Here is a 21,616-nt window from a genome sequence, read left to right on the forward strand (position 1 = left end):
CAAATCATGTGCAAGGACAAATTGAACATAGCCCTCTTAACATTTAGTAAGCAAATATTCTCTATTCTTTCAGTAAATAAAGCCAAATCTATAAAGTATTCTTTCTAATTTTGGTTAATACATTTGGTTGAAATGAAAGCCACTATTTATTAGGGGACACAGCAGACCTCTGAAGTGATTGCTTAAAGGAAACAATCCTTTAAAAAAAACAGTTACTGTAGTATCACAAAGGTTAATAAATAACTTTAAAATCAACAGAATACAACACACAGCATATGAACTTTGATCGGTTTTCATCAAAGGCTGTATCGGATTTGATGAATGAAGAAATCGATCAATATATAATCTTGTTTTCTGCAAAATACGTTTACAGTAAAGTTGGAGAAAAACATCAAGGAAAGATTTTATAAAACTGAGATATCTAGAATAAAGTCCCACCTGTGCTTCACTGCAGCAACTTGTCAGCGTCCTTCTTTTATTTTGTCTTTGTCTAGGTTAGCTGTGAATTAGATTGGTTACTAAAAGACAAAGTGAAACAAATATCTCATGATCCCTGACCCCAGCATGGTTAAAAAAAAATTTTAGGGAGTTCTAAAAGGACAACTTTGAGGAAAGGGAAGTTAACCCATTTGGCCCATCCACAAGCTAACATTACCCCTTCACAGATAGTTACCAGGATTTAATGTTTAGTTTACGTCTTCCTGGTCACAACTGTGCATTAGAACCCCATGGACTGCTATGGGACTGTCACCACTTGACTTGTGACACAGACCTAAAAAAGTCATTGGGGCTGCAATGACCATTTAAAGCCCAGACCACAAATACAGACACTGACACTATACACCAATTTGTTTTAAAAGGCTTCCAACGGACTGATGACCAATTTAAAAATAAATCTGATCGACTGTAAAATTAGAAAGAAATTTGTGCATATTTCAGGTTTTATTCCGGTGTTTCCCAGATATGTGGATTAACCATCACCATTTGTCCTTGAGACAACAATGAGAATTATTATTATTAATAAACAGGACTTAAATAGCGCCAACATATTATGCAGCGCTGTACATTAAACAGGGGTTGCAAATGACAGATACAGACAGTGACACGGGGAGGAGAGGACCCTGCCACGAAGAGCTTACAATCTAGTTGGTGGGGGAAGAAGCACACAATAGGAGGGGATATATGTAGTGGTGGGAAGTAGTAGTGACAGTTTCAAAAGGCAGAAGGAGATGGGTAGGCAAGTTTGAAAAAATGGGTTTTATGGGCTCTTTTAAAGGAGCAAAAAGTGGAAGCAAGCTGAATAGGATGAGGAACCCCATTCCGGATGAGTTTGGTGGTCTCTGAGGACCGGTAGGGGCAGATTTTGGAGATGTTGCATAGGCGAAAGTTCCACCTGGAAATGTTCTGAATATTAGGGGTATATGAGAGAGAAATGCAAAATTTTACAACTTTCAAGTGAAGAGAAATCTTCAAGATGGGAATTCTTCTCACATTGGAGATCTTTCCTCTAACTCCCTGTTGCATTTCCAGGAATGAAAGACATTTTTGGGGGGGACTGGATAAAAAAACCCAGATGGACTTTTCCCTACCAGGAAATGATTTTGGGTATGGATAAACTAACAGATCTATTTATAAAAATATTATGCAAAATGTTCACAATTTTAACGCATAATGCATACACTTTCTAATTACACAAAATGCAAATATTGGTTGATAAACTGAAAATATAAATCACTCCATAAAAAAAATCATTTTTATTGTTTAGCATCTTTATTTAAGATATTTGCAAATAAAATAATGTCACCTAGAAAGAAGGTCACAGACAGTGAAAAGGTGAAGCAGGGGAAGAGATACAGACAATGTGCAAATAAATGTTCAGCTTCTTTTGTACATTCCGCCCTCTGCTGGCCAGACCCTGCATTGCACAAAGTGGAAGAAAAAAAAAGCTGACATGATGGAAAATGTTACAATGTAACAGATTTATCAGAAATATGAAAGTCCAGGTTACATTGCAAATTAAGTAATATCCAGCTATCACATTTAGGGTGGACCTGTCTTCTGACATATTAAAACTGCCAATACTTTTTATAGTGCTTTAAGTGACAAGCTTATACTTGACTATGGTGTAAAAAGCATGCAGCCAGTAAAGTCAGAGATCTGATGTGCATTCATGCTTTGAGTCAGGGGCTTGATACAAACATGCAGTGACTTTGCTTCCATTTGTCTCATTAGGAACCACTACAATGCAGAAAGCAGCTTCAGGGATGAATATTTTCATGGAACCTATAAGGGCAGGAATGAAAGGCATCAGGGAAGCTTGTTTTTAAAAAGGTGCAGCTTCCAGGCTGTCATGCTGCTCTGAGTTAGCAAGTCCCAGATCCAATTACCATTATAGAGCAGCAAATCTGGCCTCATAGATTGTAAGCTCTTTGGGGCAGGGTCCGCTCCTCCTCCTGTGTCACTGGGTGTATCTGTCGGTCATTTGCTACCCCTATTTAATGTACAGCATTGCATAATATGTTGGCGCTATATAAATACTGTTTATTTATAATAATAAAAATAATACAACAAATCTGACATTTATGCAAATGTTGTATGTATGTTGAGGGAAGGTTTGTGTTCCTAAGCTCCTGCTTCACAAATATCTTTGTGTCCTTAAAATGAGTATCTGTCATCCAAGTTTTACAAATTATATAACATAATTAGTCGCACTCACATGTAATCCCTTTTACGCCACTCCTATTAATGGGCTTCTGTTTTCCTAATGTATTAGAATGATTACATTTGAGCACTTTGTTATTTTCTGTGCATTGTAGCTGCACAAATATTTTTCAAAAACTACTGAATTAATAAACAATATTGTGCAAATTAAAGGTAACCACCGCTACAAATAGGGGGCAAGTATTGCACTATTATCAGGTTTAGCAGTATTATTTATAGGGGTGGTTACCTTAAATTTTCACAATATTGTTTATTAATTCAATAGTTTTTTTTAAATATTTGTGTAGCTACAATGCACAGAAAATAGTAAAGTGCTCAAACGCAATCATTCCAATTCATTAACAAAACAGCAGCCCATTTAATCATGTGAGAACTAGAGTGATAGACCGGCGCTCAGACATTGGAGCATCAGAAGACTTATAACTGAACTCCAGACCAAAATGTTTTTAATTATTTGAGGTGAAGTGTTTTCTCTGACGCCTTTTAGCTGGGTGCACCACCTTGCACTTCTCAATACCCTTAGCTGTTGGTTACTAAAAAGTTGGGTCACTATACAGGGGTCACAACATGCTTACAGCTTGTTCCCAGCCAGCTTAATAAGATTTCTGGGGAGAATATTCATGGATTCCTCTTCACAACGCAGGGTTTAATAGCTTGTTTTGTCCAGGGGATGATAGAACCAGTGGAGTATTGTAGATTGCTTTAAAAAAATGCTGGATGCTTTTCTAGAAGCACAGAATATATCTAGGTATTAAAGCTTTTAAAGTTAAGACACCGGAGACTGCTGCTCCAGGGTACATCTAATTGTTGGAGCAAATTGTACCAGGGGTTTTTGACTTTCTCTGGATCAACTACGTCTATAAGGGTTTTATATCTGGGATGATTTTTCTCTAGTGGTTGAATTTGATTGACTTTTAAAAACCTAACTATGAAAAGGGTCCCTCTCAGTTCTTTTGTGGTAAAAGGTTGACAGCAGGGGAGACAGTGACAGTAACTCCGAAGCAAGCCTGGATAGCAGTAACAACCTGACCAGTGATCTAACACCTAACCCCTCCTATTAAGTGTTACTTCCCTAGTAGCACCTCCTAGATTGTAAGCTCTTCGGGGCAGGGTCCTCCCCTCCTCCTGTGTCACCGTCATTTGCAACCTCTATTTAATGTTCAGCGCTGTGTAATATGTTGGCTGTTTGGCGCTATAAATGGCTGTTTAGTAATAACTACCAACCTAAATATTTTTAGCTTGACATGCATAAATATAGTATCAGCATTCCTTGGTCTTCTATCAGTAAAATGACAGCATCCACCTGATGTTTTATTAGACTTGGTCACATATAAACTTTGGAACTATTGCAATAGCTGCCCCTCCATGCTATACCTTAGCTCAACGCAGGCTATGGCACAAAGTCCTCAGTAGAACACATTGGAAACCAAAAGATCCCATTCACTGAGCATTAGGGTTACAACAGTCCCAGTCAGATTTCGTTGCAGAAAATAGCCTAGAGATGTTGTGCTTTTAAATAATATTGTATTGCCTTGCAAAACTTCCTGCAGGTATTTTTGAATTATACCAGATATTATTCAATGTTCACTCATTTTTTTTTTAAGCTGGGTGGGAGGAAATTGAACACAGGTGGTGGCCCTGTATTGTGACCCAAATCTTCACTAACCCCCCAAAAGCAGTCAAGTGTTTAATGAAAAGTGCCAGGTGGTACACCCAGCTAAAAGGGTCTGAGGGAGAAGTCTGTTGAACATCTTGGAAAAATGCCTAAGAAGGTGGGCTAATTTATACTTTATATATATAGGCACACGATAAAGTTAATATATGCTGTGTCCACAGGGGGGTACCAGTTTGATTTTAAATTAAGCTGTAAAGATGTTACTCCTACAGTACGGCTTTGAAAGTCCCATGTGCGATACATTTATTGGGTATATGGATTTTGGGATGGGGCAGTAAATGTCACAAGGACCAGGAAATGCCGTTATGTACAATCAGGGGAAAAAAATATTTTTGCACTATTAGCAGTAGATACAATTACTCTTAAGGAATTATATTTTTCTGGCGGAAATTTTTGTATATAGAGCTTTGACCTCATTACCTGATCAGAGTAAAGCTGCGTACACACGGCAAATTTTTCTCGCCCGATAATCGGTATCGGCCAATTATCGGGCGAAAATCTGCCGTGTGTACAGTCGGTCGTCGTCCATCGTCCGACGACCGTCCTGGCGGATCCACGGACGATGGACGACGACTGATCCTAATGAAAGGGAAGGGGAGAGCGCGCAGCAGGGTGCCGCTCCGTCACTCTCCCCCTCCCCTCTCCATAGAGCATGAACGGTGCTGTATGTACAGCATCGATCGTGCAGTCTTTTCTCGTTGGAAAGGATCGTGAAAGATCCTTTCCAACGAGAAAAATTGCAGGTGTGTACGCAGCTTAACAATGTGTCTGTCCAATTTAGACAGATAGAAGTGGGGGATAATAGGGTCAGCACAGGTACAGTCCTTTTCCTGCTAGGCCATGCACTGCAGTGGAGATCAAATCCTCCCCATCTACAGTATGCAGACAGAGAAAAAGAGGCTCCATCCTCTGCCATCTTGAACCCCCCTCCTATATTTTGTGAGACCTGAGCAGGGAACCAGCTGTTTACATAGGGAAAGCTGGGTTTGCCCACCAAGGGGCAATATCATTGAGCAGCCACAAACCAGTCCAGTTTAGGTAAACAGCAAGCATCATTCTTTTTGGTGGGTGGCTGTAAAAGTAAAAACAAATTACCCAAAATTAGAATGCCAGCTGCTGTTAACCTTAACAACCAGAAAATCAAACCAGGTCATAGTTTAAAATACTGCAGAATGCAGTTATTGCTCCTATAGTAATTAGAGCATGAGCTTATAGGACTTCCCAGACAGAAATAATAGTTGTAGGGACCAGGATAACAAACATGATTAAATAAAAGTCTAAACCATCAAGACTTTATTTTATAAGATTGCATGTATAAAACATTCCAACAAACCACATTAAAAACATACATATCATGAATTTACTACAACGAACGGCACACAAGGAAGCCAACTTCATTAAACATTTCAGGACAACCACTAAACATATGTTAAAAAAAAAAAAAAAAAAAAAAAAAAAGATACTGGATAACCTTGGAATAACTCATATTTTAAAAACAAATTATTGTGATGGAAATACTCATTTTTTGTTGCCATTTTAATGAAGCTATCAGTTCTGAATACAGAGGTGGGGGGGGCATTTAAGGCATTATATGTGAACAGTCATAATACAGTCCTTCAGTATGATAGGGTCACATCAATTTAACTATATACTCAATGAATTCTCAAAAGAATGACACGCACTGTATATAAAAAGCAATATAAAATTCACGTCAAAATGACAGGTGCTCTTATATCAGACTAAATAAAGCACCTTTGTCTCTTAACCTGAGCGGAAGGGAAAACGACCCCAATGACAGGTAAAAAATTATTTTGCAGCACTTAGATATCACATGACACAAAAATGGCTTTGATTGGCTACCAGAAGTGATAAGAACCAGAAGGGTCTCATATCTTCAAGAAAACACAATTTTCTCCTATTCACCTGAATATGCACATTTTGGCACACGGAAACTTACTTGATAACTAATTTTAGGAGTCTTTAAATATTAAACAAATCAGCATGTACATATCCTGAAGATTGTGATTTACGGATATATAGTTAAAAAGTTGCAATTTGTACCAATGTCCCAAATTTTGAGAAAGGCAAGGTGATTCATTAAAGATATTTACTCACTTGCTGGGAAGTAATGGGATAGCTGCAATATTCCTGCAGATAAGTCAGATAATTCTTACTCAAGTAAAAGGTTAGCAGAGCAGGAAGGAAGGCAAACCCCTTTAATGGAACCCTAGGTAGCTGTAAACCTCACAGGAGGTTCACACCTTCACCGCTCAAAGCAAAGATTATGTCTAGGTATTCAATCCATTTACTTATCCCTTATTGCCTCAGCAAAGGTTCCAGACCAGAGATCTATAACAAAGCTTAAAAAAATATATACCTGTTATACAGTCATAATGATGAAATCCAATCTGGTGAAATAGTATAAAAAAAATCACTACACCTTTTAAGGACAGCCCTGTCTGAGGTAGACTGTGTCATCCCTGCATGCATTAAAACTAGCACAGCCTTGCCTATGGCTATCAGTGACAAGGTCATCAGTGCAATTCAGAGTAAACTCAAGTGCCCCATGGGACAGTTTGTACAGCAATGACAAGCAAGTGGAACTTCACATTTCAGCATGTGTTAATAAGAAAAAGCTTGTACTTTATCTATGGGAATGACAACTGTTGGGAACTGTAGTTCCACAAAAGCTTGGGAGTAGCAGGTTGTCCATCAACAAATAATAATCATTAAAAAATGTGATTATACCGTTGCAAACCATATAGAGAGCTAATGAGGTGCCGCAACTGGTCAAGGTGAATGAACCTATTTATCAGCAGTGCACCAAGCTTGAACAAGTGCAAAGTTTTTGTTCACTGAACATAGATAAGCAAGGTTTTGGGACCACCTGTCAATCACATGCGTGATGCAAGAGTCAATCATTCAGTAAATAGTTATGCACTGGATATCAAAACTTGAGGTGCTTGTGACATTTATTTTCACTCACCTGCAAGAACATTAACTAGAAATAACAAATGAAATGATTCTTTGTCTACAGTAAAGTCATACTGGAGTCACTTGATATGCAGAGGTAGAAAGATTGAGCAGCAGTCATCTGCAAAGTGGTGACAAAATAAACTGAACAGTCTAGCAGGGCAAAAACGGGAATAAAAGGAATAACCAAACATTTATAAATCGGTAGATATACAAAATATATAATTGCCAGTTTCCTACAAATTGCTTTTCTAGAATCAGTACTTTGAGGCAGTAACCCAGAACTGTGATGCTAGAGAAAACAGTAACCAGACAGACATTAATCAGTATGACAGACAAGAAACCACCATTTACAAAAATAGCAGCCTACATTTATATATATATTTTTATCTCAGAATGAGTATTCTTTAGTTTGCACAGACCACAACAATATCACGGTCATCAAGTATTTAAATATGTCCTGGGTTAATCATTCCCCCACATTTTATGAACTAGTGGCTACTTCTACCACAACAGGAAGCAAATGAAATCAGACCAGACCTTCCAATTCAGGTAAGGTAACTTTTTTAATGTGAACCCCCACCCCCTTTAACGCTGTATATAAGTACCAGTGGGCAAGGGATAGAAATAGATATTGCATACACATTTCATTAGCATGAGTGGGGATGTCACCCTCCTGCCAGCAAGATACTTAGAAATGTCAAGTAGCCCACATGTTTTAGCAAGCTATATAAACTATTCAACATTGTCAAAAGACCTTGCTGGAAGGAGGAAGATATCATCATTCCTAGGTCCCAGAGTATGGAGCCTAGGAAATATAAAAACGTTACCAATCTTCCCCCATTTAGGAGAGGGGGCACTGTGTATAAGCACTATACCTAGCCACTGAGGTAGACAGTCCAATAAAAATTCAGAAAATAAAGAAAAAAAACTAATTAGATTGTAGGCCATAACTACATAAAAAATGTTCAGGCTACAGCCCCACAGGACAGTAACAAAAAGAATTTTGGAGGACAAACATCTTGAAGCAAAGCACAATGTTCAAATTAAATGTAAAGTTTATCTTCCTCTCTCATAGCCAGGGAAGAGCTGGCTGAGAACAGCTTGCAGTGCTTTGTTTACATTCATGTTGTGGTTTTTGCCCAGGTCAAATCTGCAAGCAGGACACGTATGCACGGAGGCTTTAAATGAGCGGTCAAGGCAGCTCTTGCAGATATTATGCAGGCACTCCGTTGTTATTGGTTCATACACCACTTCTTGGCAGCAGATGCATAAGAAGGTCTCTTCCACTTTTTTAATAAAGTTTGGTCCTTCTTTAAGGAAACTCATGACTTCCTTCCATAGCTTGCTGTTAAGATCATCTTTCTGGATCAGGGATTTTTGCTCAGAAGTGAGTTTGTACAATTCCACTTTGGTTTTCTTTGGTGTGCCAGCAGATGGCACCAGAGCTTTAGAATTCTCAGATTTCCTTTTCCTTTTGCCGGGAGTTTCAAGCTCACTGGCACCAGCATCATTTTCCTTTTCTCTTTCTTTATTAGCAACAGATTCTAGGTAACCCTCTGGGTACTGCATAGTCAGGCCCAGTTTCTTAATACGTTCTTTGCCCTCCCTGGTCCATGGGGCAGGCTCTTCGTCGTCTCTTCTGAGCAGGTAACGCCAAACGAGGAACCCCGACTTCCCCTTTTGAGGCCAGTACTTGACCACTTTGTAAATTCCATCATATCGGTTACCTTCCTCTGGGGCATATTTGCTATGTTTCCTCCCTTTGGAGCTACGCACAACACGCACAGGCTTCCCAGCACGCCAGTCCTTGGCCACAGAGCCTTGCTTGTCATTGATGGGCGCATTGCAGTTTAGGGCAAGGGCTCGGTTCATGTTGGTTAGTTTCTGGTCACAAGATTGCTCAGCGGTACGTTTGTTCCCAGAGAGATCACGACCTCCACTGCCGGTGTAAGTGAACTCTGTTCCATTGTCTGCGTCATCCTCGTATCCTCCTGCCAACACAAGAGAATAGGAGCCGTCGTTCCCTCTTCCATGAATGCCAGCTACATGCGGCCTGTGCACGCCAGATTCACTTACTTGAACTCTGAATTTCCACATGGTGCCAACAGGTACGCCAGGAATAGGTCCGAAATGATTGGATGGAACAATGGTGCATTCTTTAGTACGCCCAACGCATGCCATGCCTTTGCCCCAGTCTCTCTGGCATGAGGAAGAAGCCGATGGCATCTTAGCTTTTCTTTTACTCTCCTTCAGTTTTTCTCCGGCCAGGACCACTTCGCTGGTATCGATTCTACACCCTGGGCAGTACCAGTCTTCATCAGGCAGGGCAGACAAAGGAGGATCAAGGCATTTCATATGAAAGGCCATATCGCATTCATCACATAACAGCTGCTTATCAGGATCCTGTTTACCCCCGCAGGCGTGGCAGGCACACACGTGACACTTCACCTTGGGGTCATCCTTGCAGTGTTTGCATTCCGGTCCATTCTGACGTTTCGGAGGGGCCTCAGATGGGTCAACGCTGCCGGGTTCTTCTATCTTATAGATCTCATCAACAAAGCGGATTTTGCAGTTGTCCAGGGAGTCGCCAGCATCCCCCAGCAATACTTTGGCGTAGACCTCTTTGATAGTACGGGTCGCCCTCTTTTTTAGGATCTCACCATCATACCAGTAGCCTTTCTCTTTGGGGTCATCAGGGTTATAGTTGACCATGACCACGTGACCCACCACAAGCTCCTCCCACTTCAGCTTGGTCCTGGCCCTGGGCCTGACATCCTTCTCAGTCAGCTGAACGACCCCATTCTCAGGATAATCCTCATACCGGATGTGGTAGATGAATTCCTCAGAAGCCGGTTTCCGGGTCACCTTCACCACCTGAGCCTCGAACCAGGCGCCCATATTCAGGTCCCGGGCGTCCACCAGCTGTTCGGGTTTGTATAAGGCCAGCTCGGTGTGCTCGGTAGAGAGAGGCTCGTCCTCCGGTTCAATCTCCGCCATCATGGCCTCCTCGTTCTTATCTTCTTCCTCAGCAACCGGGACACTCACGGGGATCTGCTTGATCAGCAGCTGCACGATGTCATTCAGCCCGACGCTGTAATCAAACAACGTGTGTCCGTCTTCCATCTGCTTCCCTCGGTAGAAGAGCCGCTGCCGCTCCAACTCTACCTCAAACACCTCCTGGATCCGCTGCCGCAGCTCCTCCACCTTGGTCAGCTTGGAAAGGTTATCAAACAGCTCAGTCTGCCCGCCGTCCATAGTTCGCACCTGGATCCACATGATGGCTGAGGAGACCGTGAAGTGGTTCGGTGACTGCAGAAGAGATGCTCGGCTCTTTCACAGAGCGCTGACTGAGGTGTGTGAGAGAATCTCCCGCTTTTACTAGCGCGCGCGGTTTATAGTATGGCGGGAATTTCCTCAACTCGTAGCTGATAGGAGCACGTTGAGTCACGTGGGGAGAAGAGGGCGGAACCTGCCCGCCTCTCCCCTGTCTCCCACAAATACACTGCATTTTCATATTAAGTATAAATAAATAAAACATTACATATTACAACATGATGTGATATAATAGATAAACCAAAGCCAAAAAATAATATATCATTCAGAAATGGTGCTGAATGGACTGGGATATACGGGCGGTGTGACGTCACGTGATGCCGGAATCATCTCCCGCCAAATGTTACCTCACAAGATGAGACCTGAGGGTACTAGTCTGTGGTTTCCCTAGTGAAGGAAATGTGTAAACTCCCATAGCACCTCACCCCATAATAATCCAGAGTCACCCTGCACAAAAATGTACAAATCATCCTACATTCCTCACACTCAGCCCTCTTCCTTCCATAGCTGCCAGCTGTCTCATATTTTGGAAAACATTCACCATAGATTCATCTGTTGTTTTTCTGAATGAATAGACGCTGCTTACTAGCACTTACTTCCCAATTGTCCCTAAAATGGAGGGAATGTTCTTTCCTGCACCCCCAGTCCCTTTTTCCGCCTCAGCTGTCTCCCTTATATATATATATATATATATATATATAGCACTATATAAATTTTTATTATTATTAATAATAATAATAAATATGATTTATTTAGCGTCAACATATCACGCAGCGCTGTACATTAGGTAGGGGTTGCAAATGACAGATACAGACACTGGAGGAGAAGAGGACCCTGCCCCGAAGAGCTTACAATCTAGGAGGTGGGGGAAATGATCCACACTAGGAGGGGGATATTACATTATATACCTATTAAAAAAGTGTTATTTTGCACAAATCTTTAAGTTTCTCAATTTTTTTAACATTGGGGGAAGCTTTAAATAACTTTCAGGTCGTCAAGGAACCCCGGGATGAAAATATATATATATATATATATATATATATATTTATATATATATACACACACACACACAGTATATATAACTTTGTATTTTTAAAGGAAGCCTGGATTTAGGTTGCTTGCTTTGTTAACCCTCTTCCAACACCTTTACCTGGGGAAGAGGGGTAACAGAGGCAAGCAACCAAGTCCAGGGTTCCTGTAAAAATAAAACCATATACCATATATATTTACACATTCACACACTTAAATATCTAAAAAAAAAGAAAAACTATACACAAAACAGAGAACAAAAGAGACAAAAACATTTACAAAATACAACTTTTTACACATTCAGACTAGTGAAGTTTGCAGGCTGTTTTGTAACCCAAACCGCCTTGCAAAAAACGTGTTGTCTGTTTTGTTATCCTTTCTTATGCAGACGGTTGGTGGTGGCATTGTTACCGGGTTTTTTGTGGACTCCATAAAGGATTCTGGGGCTGTTTACCACCCCTGGGGCTTCTAAGAAATGCTTGTTAATGCATATGCAAGTGTTTTTTATTTGTTTTTCAAATGGTCACAATAACAAAAAAAGTGTACCAAACTGTTGAGCTTTGCAGTCACTTGCAAATGGCTGAAAAAGCTTAAAGCGGACCTATCACCAGAATTGTTACTTTATATAAAAGAGTAGATAATTATTTTTTATCAAGCAAAAATTTGGATTTTTTTCAAAATAACTTTTTTTTTTTTAAAGGAACAAGAAGCCCCTTCTGGCGGTAAAGACTAAATAGGAAGCCCATAGCCTCCTGGGATTCCTACGTCATGTATCCCAGGAGGCTTCAGGCAGCTTATTTTTAACCTGGATTTAGACTTGTTGCCTGCCTTTGTTACCCTTCTTCGAACACCTTTACCCCACCCTCATGCACACATTTGTCCCTTTCAGTGGGTATAGAGTGAATGCAAAGGAGGATTTACTTAACGTAAACGTAAAAGAATTGTACAGCTACGAGGGGGGGTATTTAAATATTTAACTTATATAAAAGAGAGTAGATAACCCTTTTTATCAAGCAAAATGTGTTTTTTTTTCCAAAATAACTTTTCTTTTTTTAAAAAAGAAAAGGAAGCCCCGTCTTATTTGGCACTAAAGACTGAATTTGAAGCCCATAGCCTCCTAGGATACCTATGTCACGTATCCCAGGAGTCTTCAGGCAGCTCCTTTGTGCATGCCTGAGATTGGAGCTTTACCCCCACAATGAAAAAAAAGAGAATCAATTGCATCTCAGTACATAGAGCTAAATAGCAGTGCTTGCAAAAATGGCTTGTTTTAAAATTCTTTTACTGATTGTTAAACAAATATACCTGCTTAATTGTCAATAGTCTGGGCACAGGTGCATAGTATTATGTCAGAAGAGCTTATAATGCCTTTTTAAATATAGTGAGAACGATGGGCCAAGAGTGTGGCTGGCTGTGGCGAAGGTCTTTGCTCTCCTTCATACACTACTCTGTGAATTTCTTTGTTTCAAGAAAAAAAAACATTGTTCACTGGAAACAATAAGCATTTACCCTCCAAGGGTCACCAAGTTGCACCAGGCTATTTATGCCAGTTATAGTTTAAAACAAATACTATTGCTACGCCGACTTTTCTCTGATCTTAAAACAGAGATTAAAACAACTGCCACCACTACACCACAATATCTCTTGAATCCGATTATTATCTCTTCATCATCCATTAAAAAAGTCTCTAAAAACTCAGAAGAAGGCGAAAACGTGAAAAAGAAAAGACCATCTTAAATTGGACACAATTTTTTTCAGCTGTGTGATGTCTAGCAATAGCACAAATGTTACTTTCTGTATGTATTTGGTAACTTTCAGAAGTAAAAACCTTTTTTTTTTGCAAAAAAGCCCTTTCCTCTACACATTTTATGATGAAAAAAAAAAGAAAGACAAATTTGAAAAATAAATTTATTCGTTCTGAGTTTTGGGGTTTAATCTACATTACTTTTACAGGAAATTCTTAACAACAAAGGTATTATGCTAAAGTTACTTTCTTGCTACTTTTGGAGAGTTGTCCGTCTGATAACTTAGGATTTTGAAATTTTTCATAGCTGTATAGGGGGAAAAAAAGAAACACATTATTATGAGAGAAGATAGTAAGCAGATCTATCATATTAAATAGATTAATACAAGCAAAGCTACCTATATTGGCAGGCCAGAACAGGGGGAAGTGACATCATCAATCTGGGTAAATTCTGGCACCATGTGGCCAGTTTATAAGGGGTGGAATACTGCAGTGGGGAGGCACACGGGTCATTCTAGATGAAAGTCAAAACTCTAACATTTATAGGATAGGGTGGTACCAGGAGTGCATGGACCTGTTGTTATTTTAGTTACCCTTATCCTACAATTTGCATATTGGTTAAGATTCAAGTAGTGCATTAACCTGTCCACAAAGACGTTTGCTGCATTTCAACCTTATGGTATACACATGGGTTCTTAGTAACAATCAGACACATTGGACCTAATTTATTAAGGTCCCAGAGACTGGAAAAGATAGATTATCATTGGAGAACCTAGGTGATCCAGCAAACTTGGAATGGATTTCCTAAAAATCATTTGCTAATAATTGGCAAATGTTATAAATCCTGGACCAGATCTGTTCCAGGTTTGCAAGGTTCCCCCATAATAGTTTATCTTCTCCAGTCTTGGAGAGCTTTAATAAACAGGCCCATTTCCTTCATGCTCTGCACATACGCGAGCTAGCAGGTGACTCTAAACTGCAACAATCTTTTTTATTTGCATTACTGTAAAGATGGACAGTCAGCTAGGGAAAGTTTAGAATTTTTACATGACCATATTTTCATTGGACTCTTTAAATTAAGAAACTACAATGTAAAGCAACTTTTCAGCAACTACACAGAGGAAACAGGAGATTTAGGTGAAGACATTACCTGAAACCTATTGTTTACAGAGCAACTGGGAATACGAAAAGGTTATGTATCCTACTGACAATACATTTAACACCCTTTCCTTTCCCAGGCATCACAGTTTGCATCATAATTGTTTTGTCCACTTTAAGTGACTCTGTGGTTTAATAATTATAGAAAAGACATACCTCTAAAAAAAAAACACAATAATTTTTTTATTTCACTGTGTTTTTCTGCAGAACACTGCAGCGCTGCTGGGAAATGGAACCCCAAAGTTTACCAGAACAGCAAAACTTTGGTAGTGATGATCACTTGGATTCCAAAATCGTACTGGCATCTTATGCTGACCTCCTTGTCACTACAGGAGTGGATATGGTGAGAGTTGTGAAAATTCCAGGAGATCCTTTGCAAGTGTTAATTCAAAGAGATTTTGTACCTTTTTTTGTGAGTAACCATGCCTGTGTAATGAAGTTATATCAAACATTTCTTTTGGCTCAGCATGTATCCCATGTGCTAAGGTTATAAGGTTTTAGGTGGAAATTTGACAACACCAGTTCTTATCTTTTTAAAATGTGGATTATTATTTATAACAGATTAATTCTTAGTCTTGAAATGTACTAAAACCTATCCATTTGCGGCCTATTATAAACCAAACCTGCACCAGGAATATGTCTGTTATTGTTCACCTGGATAGACAAAATTGCCATGCAAATGGTCATCTCATTTTGGGTAGAAAGGGATGGTAACTTCCTAGTCATCAACAAGTTTCAGTTTGCTTTACCCTTAAAAGTTTGCCAAGGGGGTAAACTATCAATAGGTGCTCTCCAACTACAAGCCTTTGGTGTTCAAAGATATGTTGAGCTAATGTTTTTTTTTAGCTATATCATCATGTTTTTTTTTTTTCTTTACTGCTTACAGATAATTGAAAAACTTTCTGTCCTCTGCACTTATTGACGGTCTTGTGCTGGCGAACGCGGTCATCAAGTGGTGCTGGTTGATGAGTATTCTCTTCTTTATTTCTGTGGGGCAGTGAGGTCTTTCCTGCTGAATATTAGAAGAAACATATATATTATGAAAATGTTTTTACTTTTTCTGTCCAGACCATGGGAAGAAACAGAGACACTATTTTCACAATGAGATATGGATAAACCACATGACATGATCAGAATATCAGGGCAGTGTTTAGCAAGTTCTAGATGACCTTTTTCTAATAAACCTAACAACTATATAAACCTCTGTACTGATTAATGAATATATTTTTCCACTCATACATAGAAGCTATGAGTTTTGTATGGATTTTACCTGTTTGCTACCCTATTCCATAGCAGTACCAGGCCTATAAAATACCATGTGTAATTGAAAACTTTTCACTTTCATTGAAGAAAGAAGAAACCCATTTCAGCACCTTGATAATGACCAGTGGCATAGTTCTATCTGTTAAATTTCACTAAGCATCTATAGCTTTAAATTGTTAGTGATTTAAAAGAACTAAAATTGGTCCCCACTGACAGCTTTTCAGGATTTTTAGATTATCAATTTTCTGGAAAAAAAATGTTGGTATTGCCTACCATTGGATCAAAGCTGCATGGCCAGAACAACAAGTTTCTGCATGTGGCTAACCATGAACTTTATCTCCCACAGCTAGTGAAGCAATAAAATGATAAAACACGTTGATGGGTGTCTTCATCCACTCCTCAACAGTTACACAGATTTACCAAACCAACAGAGGCACAAACTTGGAGAATACTATATTAAAAGAAATCAGTATCAGTAGTCAGAAATTCAGGATATTCTGCTACCTGATGATGCTCTTTAGACTGGATAAATATGGTAATATATACTCATAGGAACCAAATTCTGTATAGGAACTGAATTCTGTAATTTGTTAATTTGCTTCTGAAAAATAAGATGCAGCATTTTGAGGGTCTGGAAGATGCTGTCTGACAAATAAGAACTGGGTCCATGAAACGTGGGTTTGCATGTTGTAAAAATGAGTTTGATACATAAAAGGTTCACTACCTTACTGCTGTGCTTCGTCGGTTAAAAACTGGGAACTAAATGCCAAATTAAAACTACTGTGAGTCATTGAAGTTATTTAGCATATGGATACCTTGAGATACCTTTTAATACATTATGTGTAGCCAAAACTGTTTTTATACAATCTTAGGAAATAATTGGATATCCTGGGAGGTGTTTATTGCTGTCTGTGTCCTGGCTAAGCAGGATATTTCTATTTATCCTGGTCACTGGCAGTAATAAGAAATCCAAAATGTCACAGTTATCATCCTTTACTTCCTGTTTCACCTACTTCAGGGGTGAAGGAAATTCTCCACAACTTGAAACAGAGAGCAAAAAATAGACAGGGGTTTAAACGCTTACATAGTCTAGGTAATAAACAGAGTATTTCAAAGATGTGCATAAAATAAAATGTCATTTGACCACACCAGGTCCCTTACTGAAGACTTAAAGGGCAAATACTCTTGCAGAAAAAAACTGGCATTCCATCCTCTGTCCTCTTCATCATATTACTGTAAGTTTACACCTTCCTCAGACTCAGAAGAACTTTATCACTACTTGGCTGGCATACAAATCCCTTACTTGGACAGCCTTTCTACACTCACAGTGGAACTGGCACATCCATTCTATTTCATAAGCTTCTCTCCCATTGCTGGATGCGAACACTGGGCATGGGCAGGCTGCGTATCTAACAACTTACATGTATCTAATGGATATGTGAGCTCAATTTGATAAAGCAGGTGAAGACACTTTTTATTTTTTCCTATAGCCTTTAAGTGTTCCACTATTTGTTTATGTGAAAGATCGGGAACATTATATATATATATATATCATATGTATATGTGTATATATACACATATGACACATTACCTATAACATGAGGGTAATCTACAGGATCAGCATCTCAGACAATTCTCTCAAATATTCACTTGTGGAAATCTTCCAGGTCCATGTGTTTCAATGACACCACTTGATTCCCACCAGGGGATGTTTGAGAGAATGTCAGATTCCCTGTTTTATAAATAGATCCCCAAATTTCTTAACAGTACAACACTGTGAATATAATATTTCCATGCTTCCTGAAATATTTGCTAATCTCTAGGGCACATTAATAATAAATACTCATCCGGTAAATAAATACAATGCATACATGTAAATTAATAATCAAATAATTGGTTGAAATTTTGCTCCAAATGATAAACTAAAATATTGTGTTTAATTATAACCAGTGTTCAATACTTTGTACTGATGTATACCATCATATCTGAGCAGCTTTCATAAAAGGTTTACTTAAATGCTAATTGCATTTAATCATTTTCTTCCCTTGTCTGATAAAAACCCCAATCCAGTGTTTGTTAACATCCTATGCCAGAAGTCATTTGAACGCTGAACATCTCCGGCCTTGGAGGATGGCCCATAGAAGTCAAAGGAATGCTAATACACAGTGGTGGCCAACCCACAGAAGACTTTATGGAGTCAGGACATAATGTATACAAACACTGATCAAAGTAAGGATAGAAGGAAGGATGGTGGGAAGGTTTAGGTCAGGCAAGGGGGACAAAAAGAATACAAGTACTGTACTTATGGTTTAAATGTAAAATTGAGTATTTTACAAACATTGGTTGTTCAAAAACTAATGCCCCCCCCCCCACATATGTCAACTGGTGCTTCTACTAAACAGGCAGCATGGTATTTCTGTGCTTGTAATTTAGCAAGCAGACGTTTTATTGCAGAAGATGCAGTTTAGTTGTTGGAATACTCAAAATCTACAAAGCTAGGAATCATATGGAGTTCATAGGATTTGTACCCTGTAAGTGGAAAACAGGCTTTTTGCTTTGCTCTGTGACATTTTTGTATATTTGCACTGCTTTGCATATGCCTAAAAGGATTCCTGTAAACAGCCTCTACTGTGCCTATCCTTGCAAGAGACATGGTCACCATTCTCATTCTGGGAGTGATAGTATTTGCCCTAAAGCCCATTTACATCAGGATGGGCCACTAGGGTATATCTAAAGCACACCAATTAAAGTTCGACATGTGTTACCACATGCTAACGAGTTCAGTTGAGTGTTTATTCATATGAATAAACTGTAAACACACCCCAGGGGACCAAAAACTGTACCTGCACAAAGTTTGGTCAGCTCAACATGCTCTCCAAGACTGGAGACAATACACTTTCATCAGTGAAGCTGTGTGATCCAGCAAACCTGGATTGGATTTCTTAAAAGTCATTTGTTATTTGTTAGCAAATGAAAGTGTATCCTCTCCGGTCTTGGATAGCTTTAGTAAATCAGGCCCAATGTGTGTTAACATTTTTCACTGAAATGATAATACAGTACACCAATGCTCCATTTTCAGTGATAGGCACAGGAAATTGAGAGGTTGGGAAAGCACAAGATGTCCAGAGGCTTTACACACATTTTGCTTTTAACAAGAAAGGTCAATTTCTCTTTAATGTTGCCCTGATTTTTATTAATGTTAATGAAACAACAACCTCCCTGGCACCATAACATAGACCATTTCCTCCTAAAGCAAGCTAATCTATCCACTCCTGACAACCAAAAAAAATTTTGGGTTAAGAAAAACAGTAGGAATGCCGCTGCTGACCTCCTTCTGAAAATGCTAATTGCCTAACTGACATGCTGCTCCAAATAGCTGATCAAGAAAAAGCAAACAGCCAATAAAGCCAAGCAGAAGGGAAAATTTCAATCCTCATGCTGGTTCCAAGAATGGACAAAAAGTACTGGGGCAATGCCATAACAGCCATGCAATTGGCATTTATAGATGGAAGGGTCTGCAGTGGCGGTCTGTGTATTGCTTTTAGCAAAGGGTCCCCTTTATAAACGTGACAGTCATGAAGTATGGTGTGTATGGAGGAACAGGGAAGGGACACAGGTGGGAAAGGACAGAAACATTTGGAAAGTCGATATACCACATTCATGTAGTTGGGAACAGTGATCTCAGTGTTTAGATTCTGACAGTGATCCCGCTGATCTTCTTGTGAGGAGGTTATGAGCACTACAGGTTGGAAAGGCACTAATTCTCCTACAGATAAGCCATTGAAATCATGAGTTAGGGAATTGCTTCCAGACAAGCTGTGGCAGGTCTGTAAAGACAGTTGAAGAAAGACACATTACACTCGGTGTTGGGAATAGTGCTCTGTGAACGTTGAGGAATCTTCTACAAGACAGTAAGGGCTGATAAAAGGAGTACAATTTATATTTTTCTCATTCGTGGACGATTCATCTTAAAAGATTTCAGTGCAAAGAAAAGAATTACAAGATATTAGTACAATAAGATCAACATTCCAATAAAAATTACATGCAGATTTCCTAACAATAAAAAAAGTTTTAAGACATCTGACTGATTCTAAAAGTACTTCTAGGGCCCAATGTCAGCCCCAAACTTGTTACTAAGGATGCATACCAAAAAGCCGGTAGTGTGTCCTGACCAAGTTGAACATAACACATACTACTGGATTGCATTCAACATCAGAAGTACAGGATATAATTGGGAAAGTGATGTGAAAGAACAATACCAGGAATTTTAGAAACCAAAGCCATGCCAGTTCAAAGAAGAATAATTAATAGAAGCATTTAATTTTTTTTTTAGTGTTAATTCCCAATAAAAATGAAAAAAGCCTCACAAAATGTTAGTGCCTAAATCAATTATAGTTAAGCAATTATCAGAGGGTATGGACACATAAACCTTATTTTGCAAAAAAAGTAAGACAGATAAAGAACTTTTATCAAATGTAATTAGGTTGGATCAGAGGCCTCAGGATCAGGTGTCATAATGGGCCTGATTTATTAAAGCTTTCCAAGGCTGGAGAGGATACACTTTTATCAGTGAAGCTGGGTTATCCAGCAAAGCTGAAATGTATTTATTCAAAGCCATTTGCTATTTGTTAGCAAATGTTTTCAATCTTGAAAATGAAGATCATTCAAATTACAGAGTCTTTCTTCACTTAAAGAGAGGCAATTTAAAAAATAGCTAGCTCCACCAGCTACTAGAGAGGTTGTTAAGTATAATTATAATGTTTCTGCAATAATTACTTATAAAATCTTCCCACCCTAAAACTATGAAACAACCAGAAACATGACGGCTACCACTGCTACTAAATTAGCTGTGTGCCAACCAAGAAACTGGTTTAGGAAGGAGGTCAGCAACAAGATCACCTGTATTATACTGCTACCAAGTACACCCAAAACACGAATTTAATATATTGCAATTTACCAGGCATTATATGTGATGGCTGCATTTTGTAACTTTTATTTTTACCTGGTGATCCTGCTAGTCATATACTTCCTGTCCTAGGGAGACAATGCTCACTCACAGTACTTTATCTATGAAGTGACATCTTTGTCATCTTAGGACAGAACAAAAATATAGATGGAGTTGTTCTGTAGTCCACAGAACAATATTAACAAAAGTCAATAAAAGCAGAGAATGTTATCAGCTCACTCAGTCTCTGGCAGGATTAACAGGTATCATTAAATAAATAATATACAATTAATGCTTTTAACTGTATATTTTGCAGATTAAAAAGGTGCATTTTATTGATAGTGTACATACACTTTAAATAGATTAATTTATGTAACTACGAACTAACTCTCCCAGGAAGGAATAGGCAGAGGCATACCTAGGGTCTCTTGCCCCCTTGGCAGGGAGCTATAACTTGACACCCTCATTTGACCCCCAAAACCCTTCATTTCATTAGATACATTATTTGTCTAAAACAATGATAAAATGATTCATATTAGGGACTGTGGCGGTGCTTGCTTAACCTCCTTCCTGGCACGTCATTGGGGTTTAAAACTACTGCTCCCTAAGCCTACAGAAACTTGCGACCTCACCCCCCCCCCCACCCAATAACACACCTCCCTGCATCCCCCAATGCCACAAAAATGTTTGCAAAACCTTTGTAACTCCTAACTGTTGGGAGATTTGGATGCACTTCTATTGCTTAGGGGAATCACGTATCAAATGACAGAGA

The 21,616-nt window shown here is 39.0% G+C and overlaps 2 protein-coding genes and 1 long non-coding RNA gene across 7 annotated transcripts in view; 1 reads left to right on the plus strand and 2 right to left on the minus strand.

The window, feature by feature from the left end:
- Window positions 1-5,668: 5,668 nt before the first annotated feature.
- LOC140331654 (E3 ubiquitin-protein ligase UHRF1-like) lies at window positions 5,669-10,746 on the minus strand. The gene has a single exon (XM_072412861.1). The coding sequence runs from the start codon at window positions 10,646-10,648 to the stop codon at window positions 8,429-8,431; it is 2,220 nt and encodes a 739-aa protein (XP_072268962.1). The 5' UTR covers window positions 10,649-10,746; the 3' UTR covers window positions 5,669-8,428.
- LOC140331655 (uncharacterized) lies at window positions 7,801-15,836 on the plus strand. Its single transcript, XR_011920953.1, has 3 exons — window positions 7,801-7,921; window positions 14,844-14,979; window positions 15,523-15,836. It is a non-coding gene; the product is annotated as an uncharacterized lncRNA (long non-coding RNA).
- Window positions 13,629-21,616, minus strand: part of PEX1 (peroxisomal biogenesis factor 1) — a 42,299-nt gene continuing 34,311 nt past the window's right edge. For 2 of the 5 annotated variants that reach the window (XM_072412855.1, XM_072412859.1), the window contains 3 exons: window positions 19,553-19,726; window positions 15,521-15,648; window positions 13,629-13,785 (listed from right to left, as the gene is read on the minus strand). In XM_072412855.1, coding sequence (XP_072268956.1) covers window positions 13,710-13,785; window positions 15,521-15,648; window positions 19,553-19,726 — 378 coding nt within the window. In that variant the 3' untranslated portion in view covers window positions 13,629-13,709. The remainder of the gene's footprint in view (window positions 13,786-15,520; window positions 15,649-19,552; window positions 19,727-21,616) is intronic. The other 3 variants (XM_072412856.1, XM_072412858.1, XM_072412857.1) reach the window with 3 other exon arrangements.

This window comes from Pyxicephalus adspersus, chromosome 5 (assembly GCF_032062135.1).
Source record: "Pyxicephalus adspersus chromosome 5, UCB_Pads_2.0, whole genome shotgun sequence".
NCBI lineage: Eukaryota > Metazoa > Chordata > Amphibia > Anura > Pyxicephalidae > Pyxicephalus > Pyxicephalus adspersus.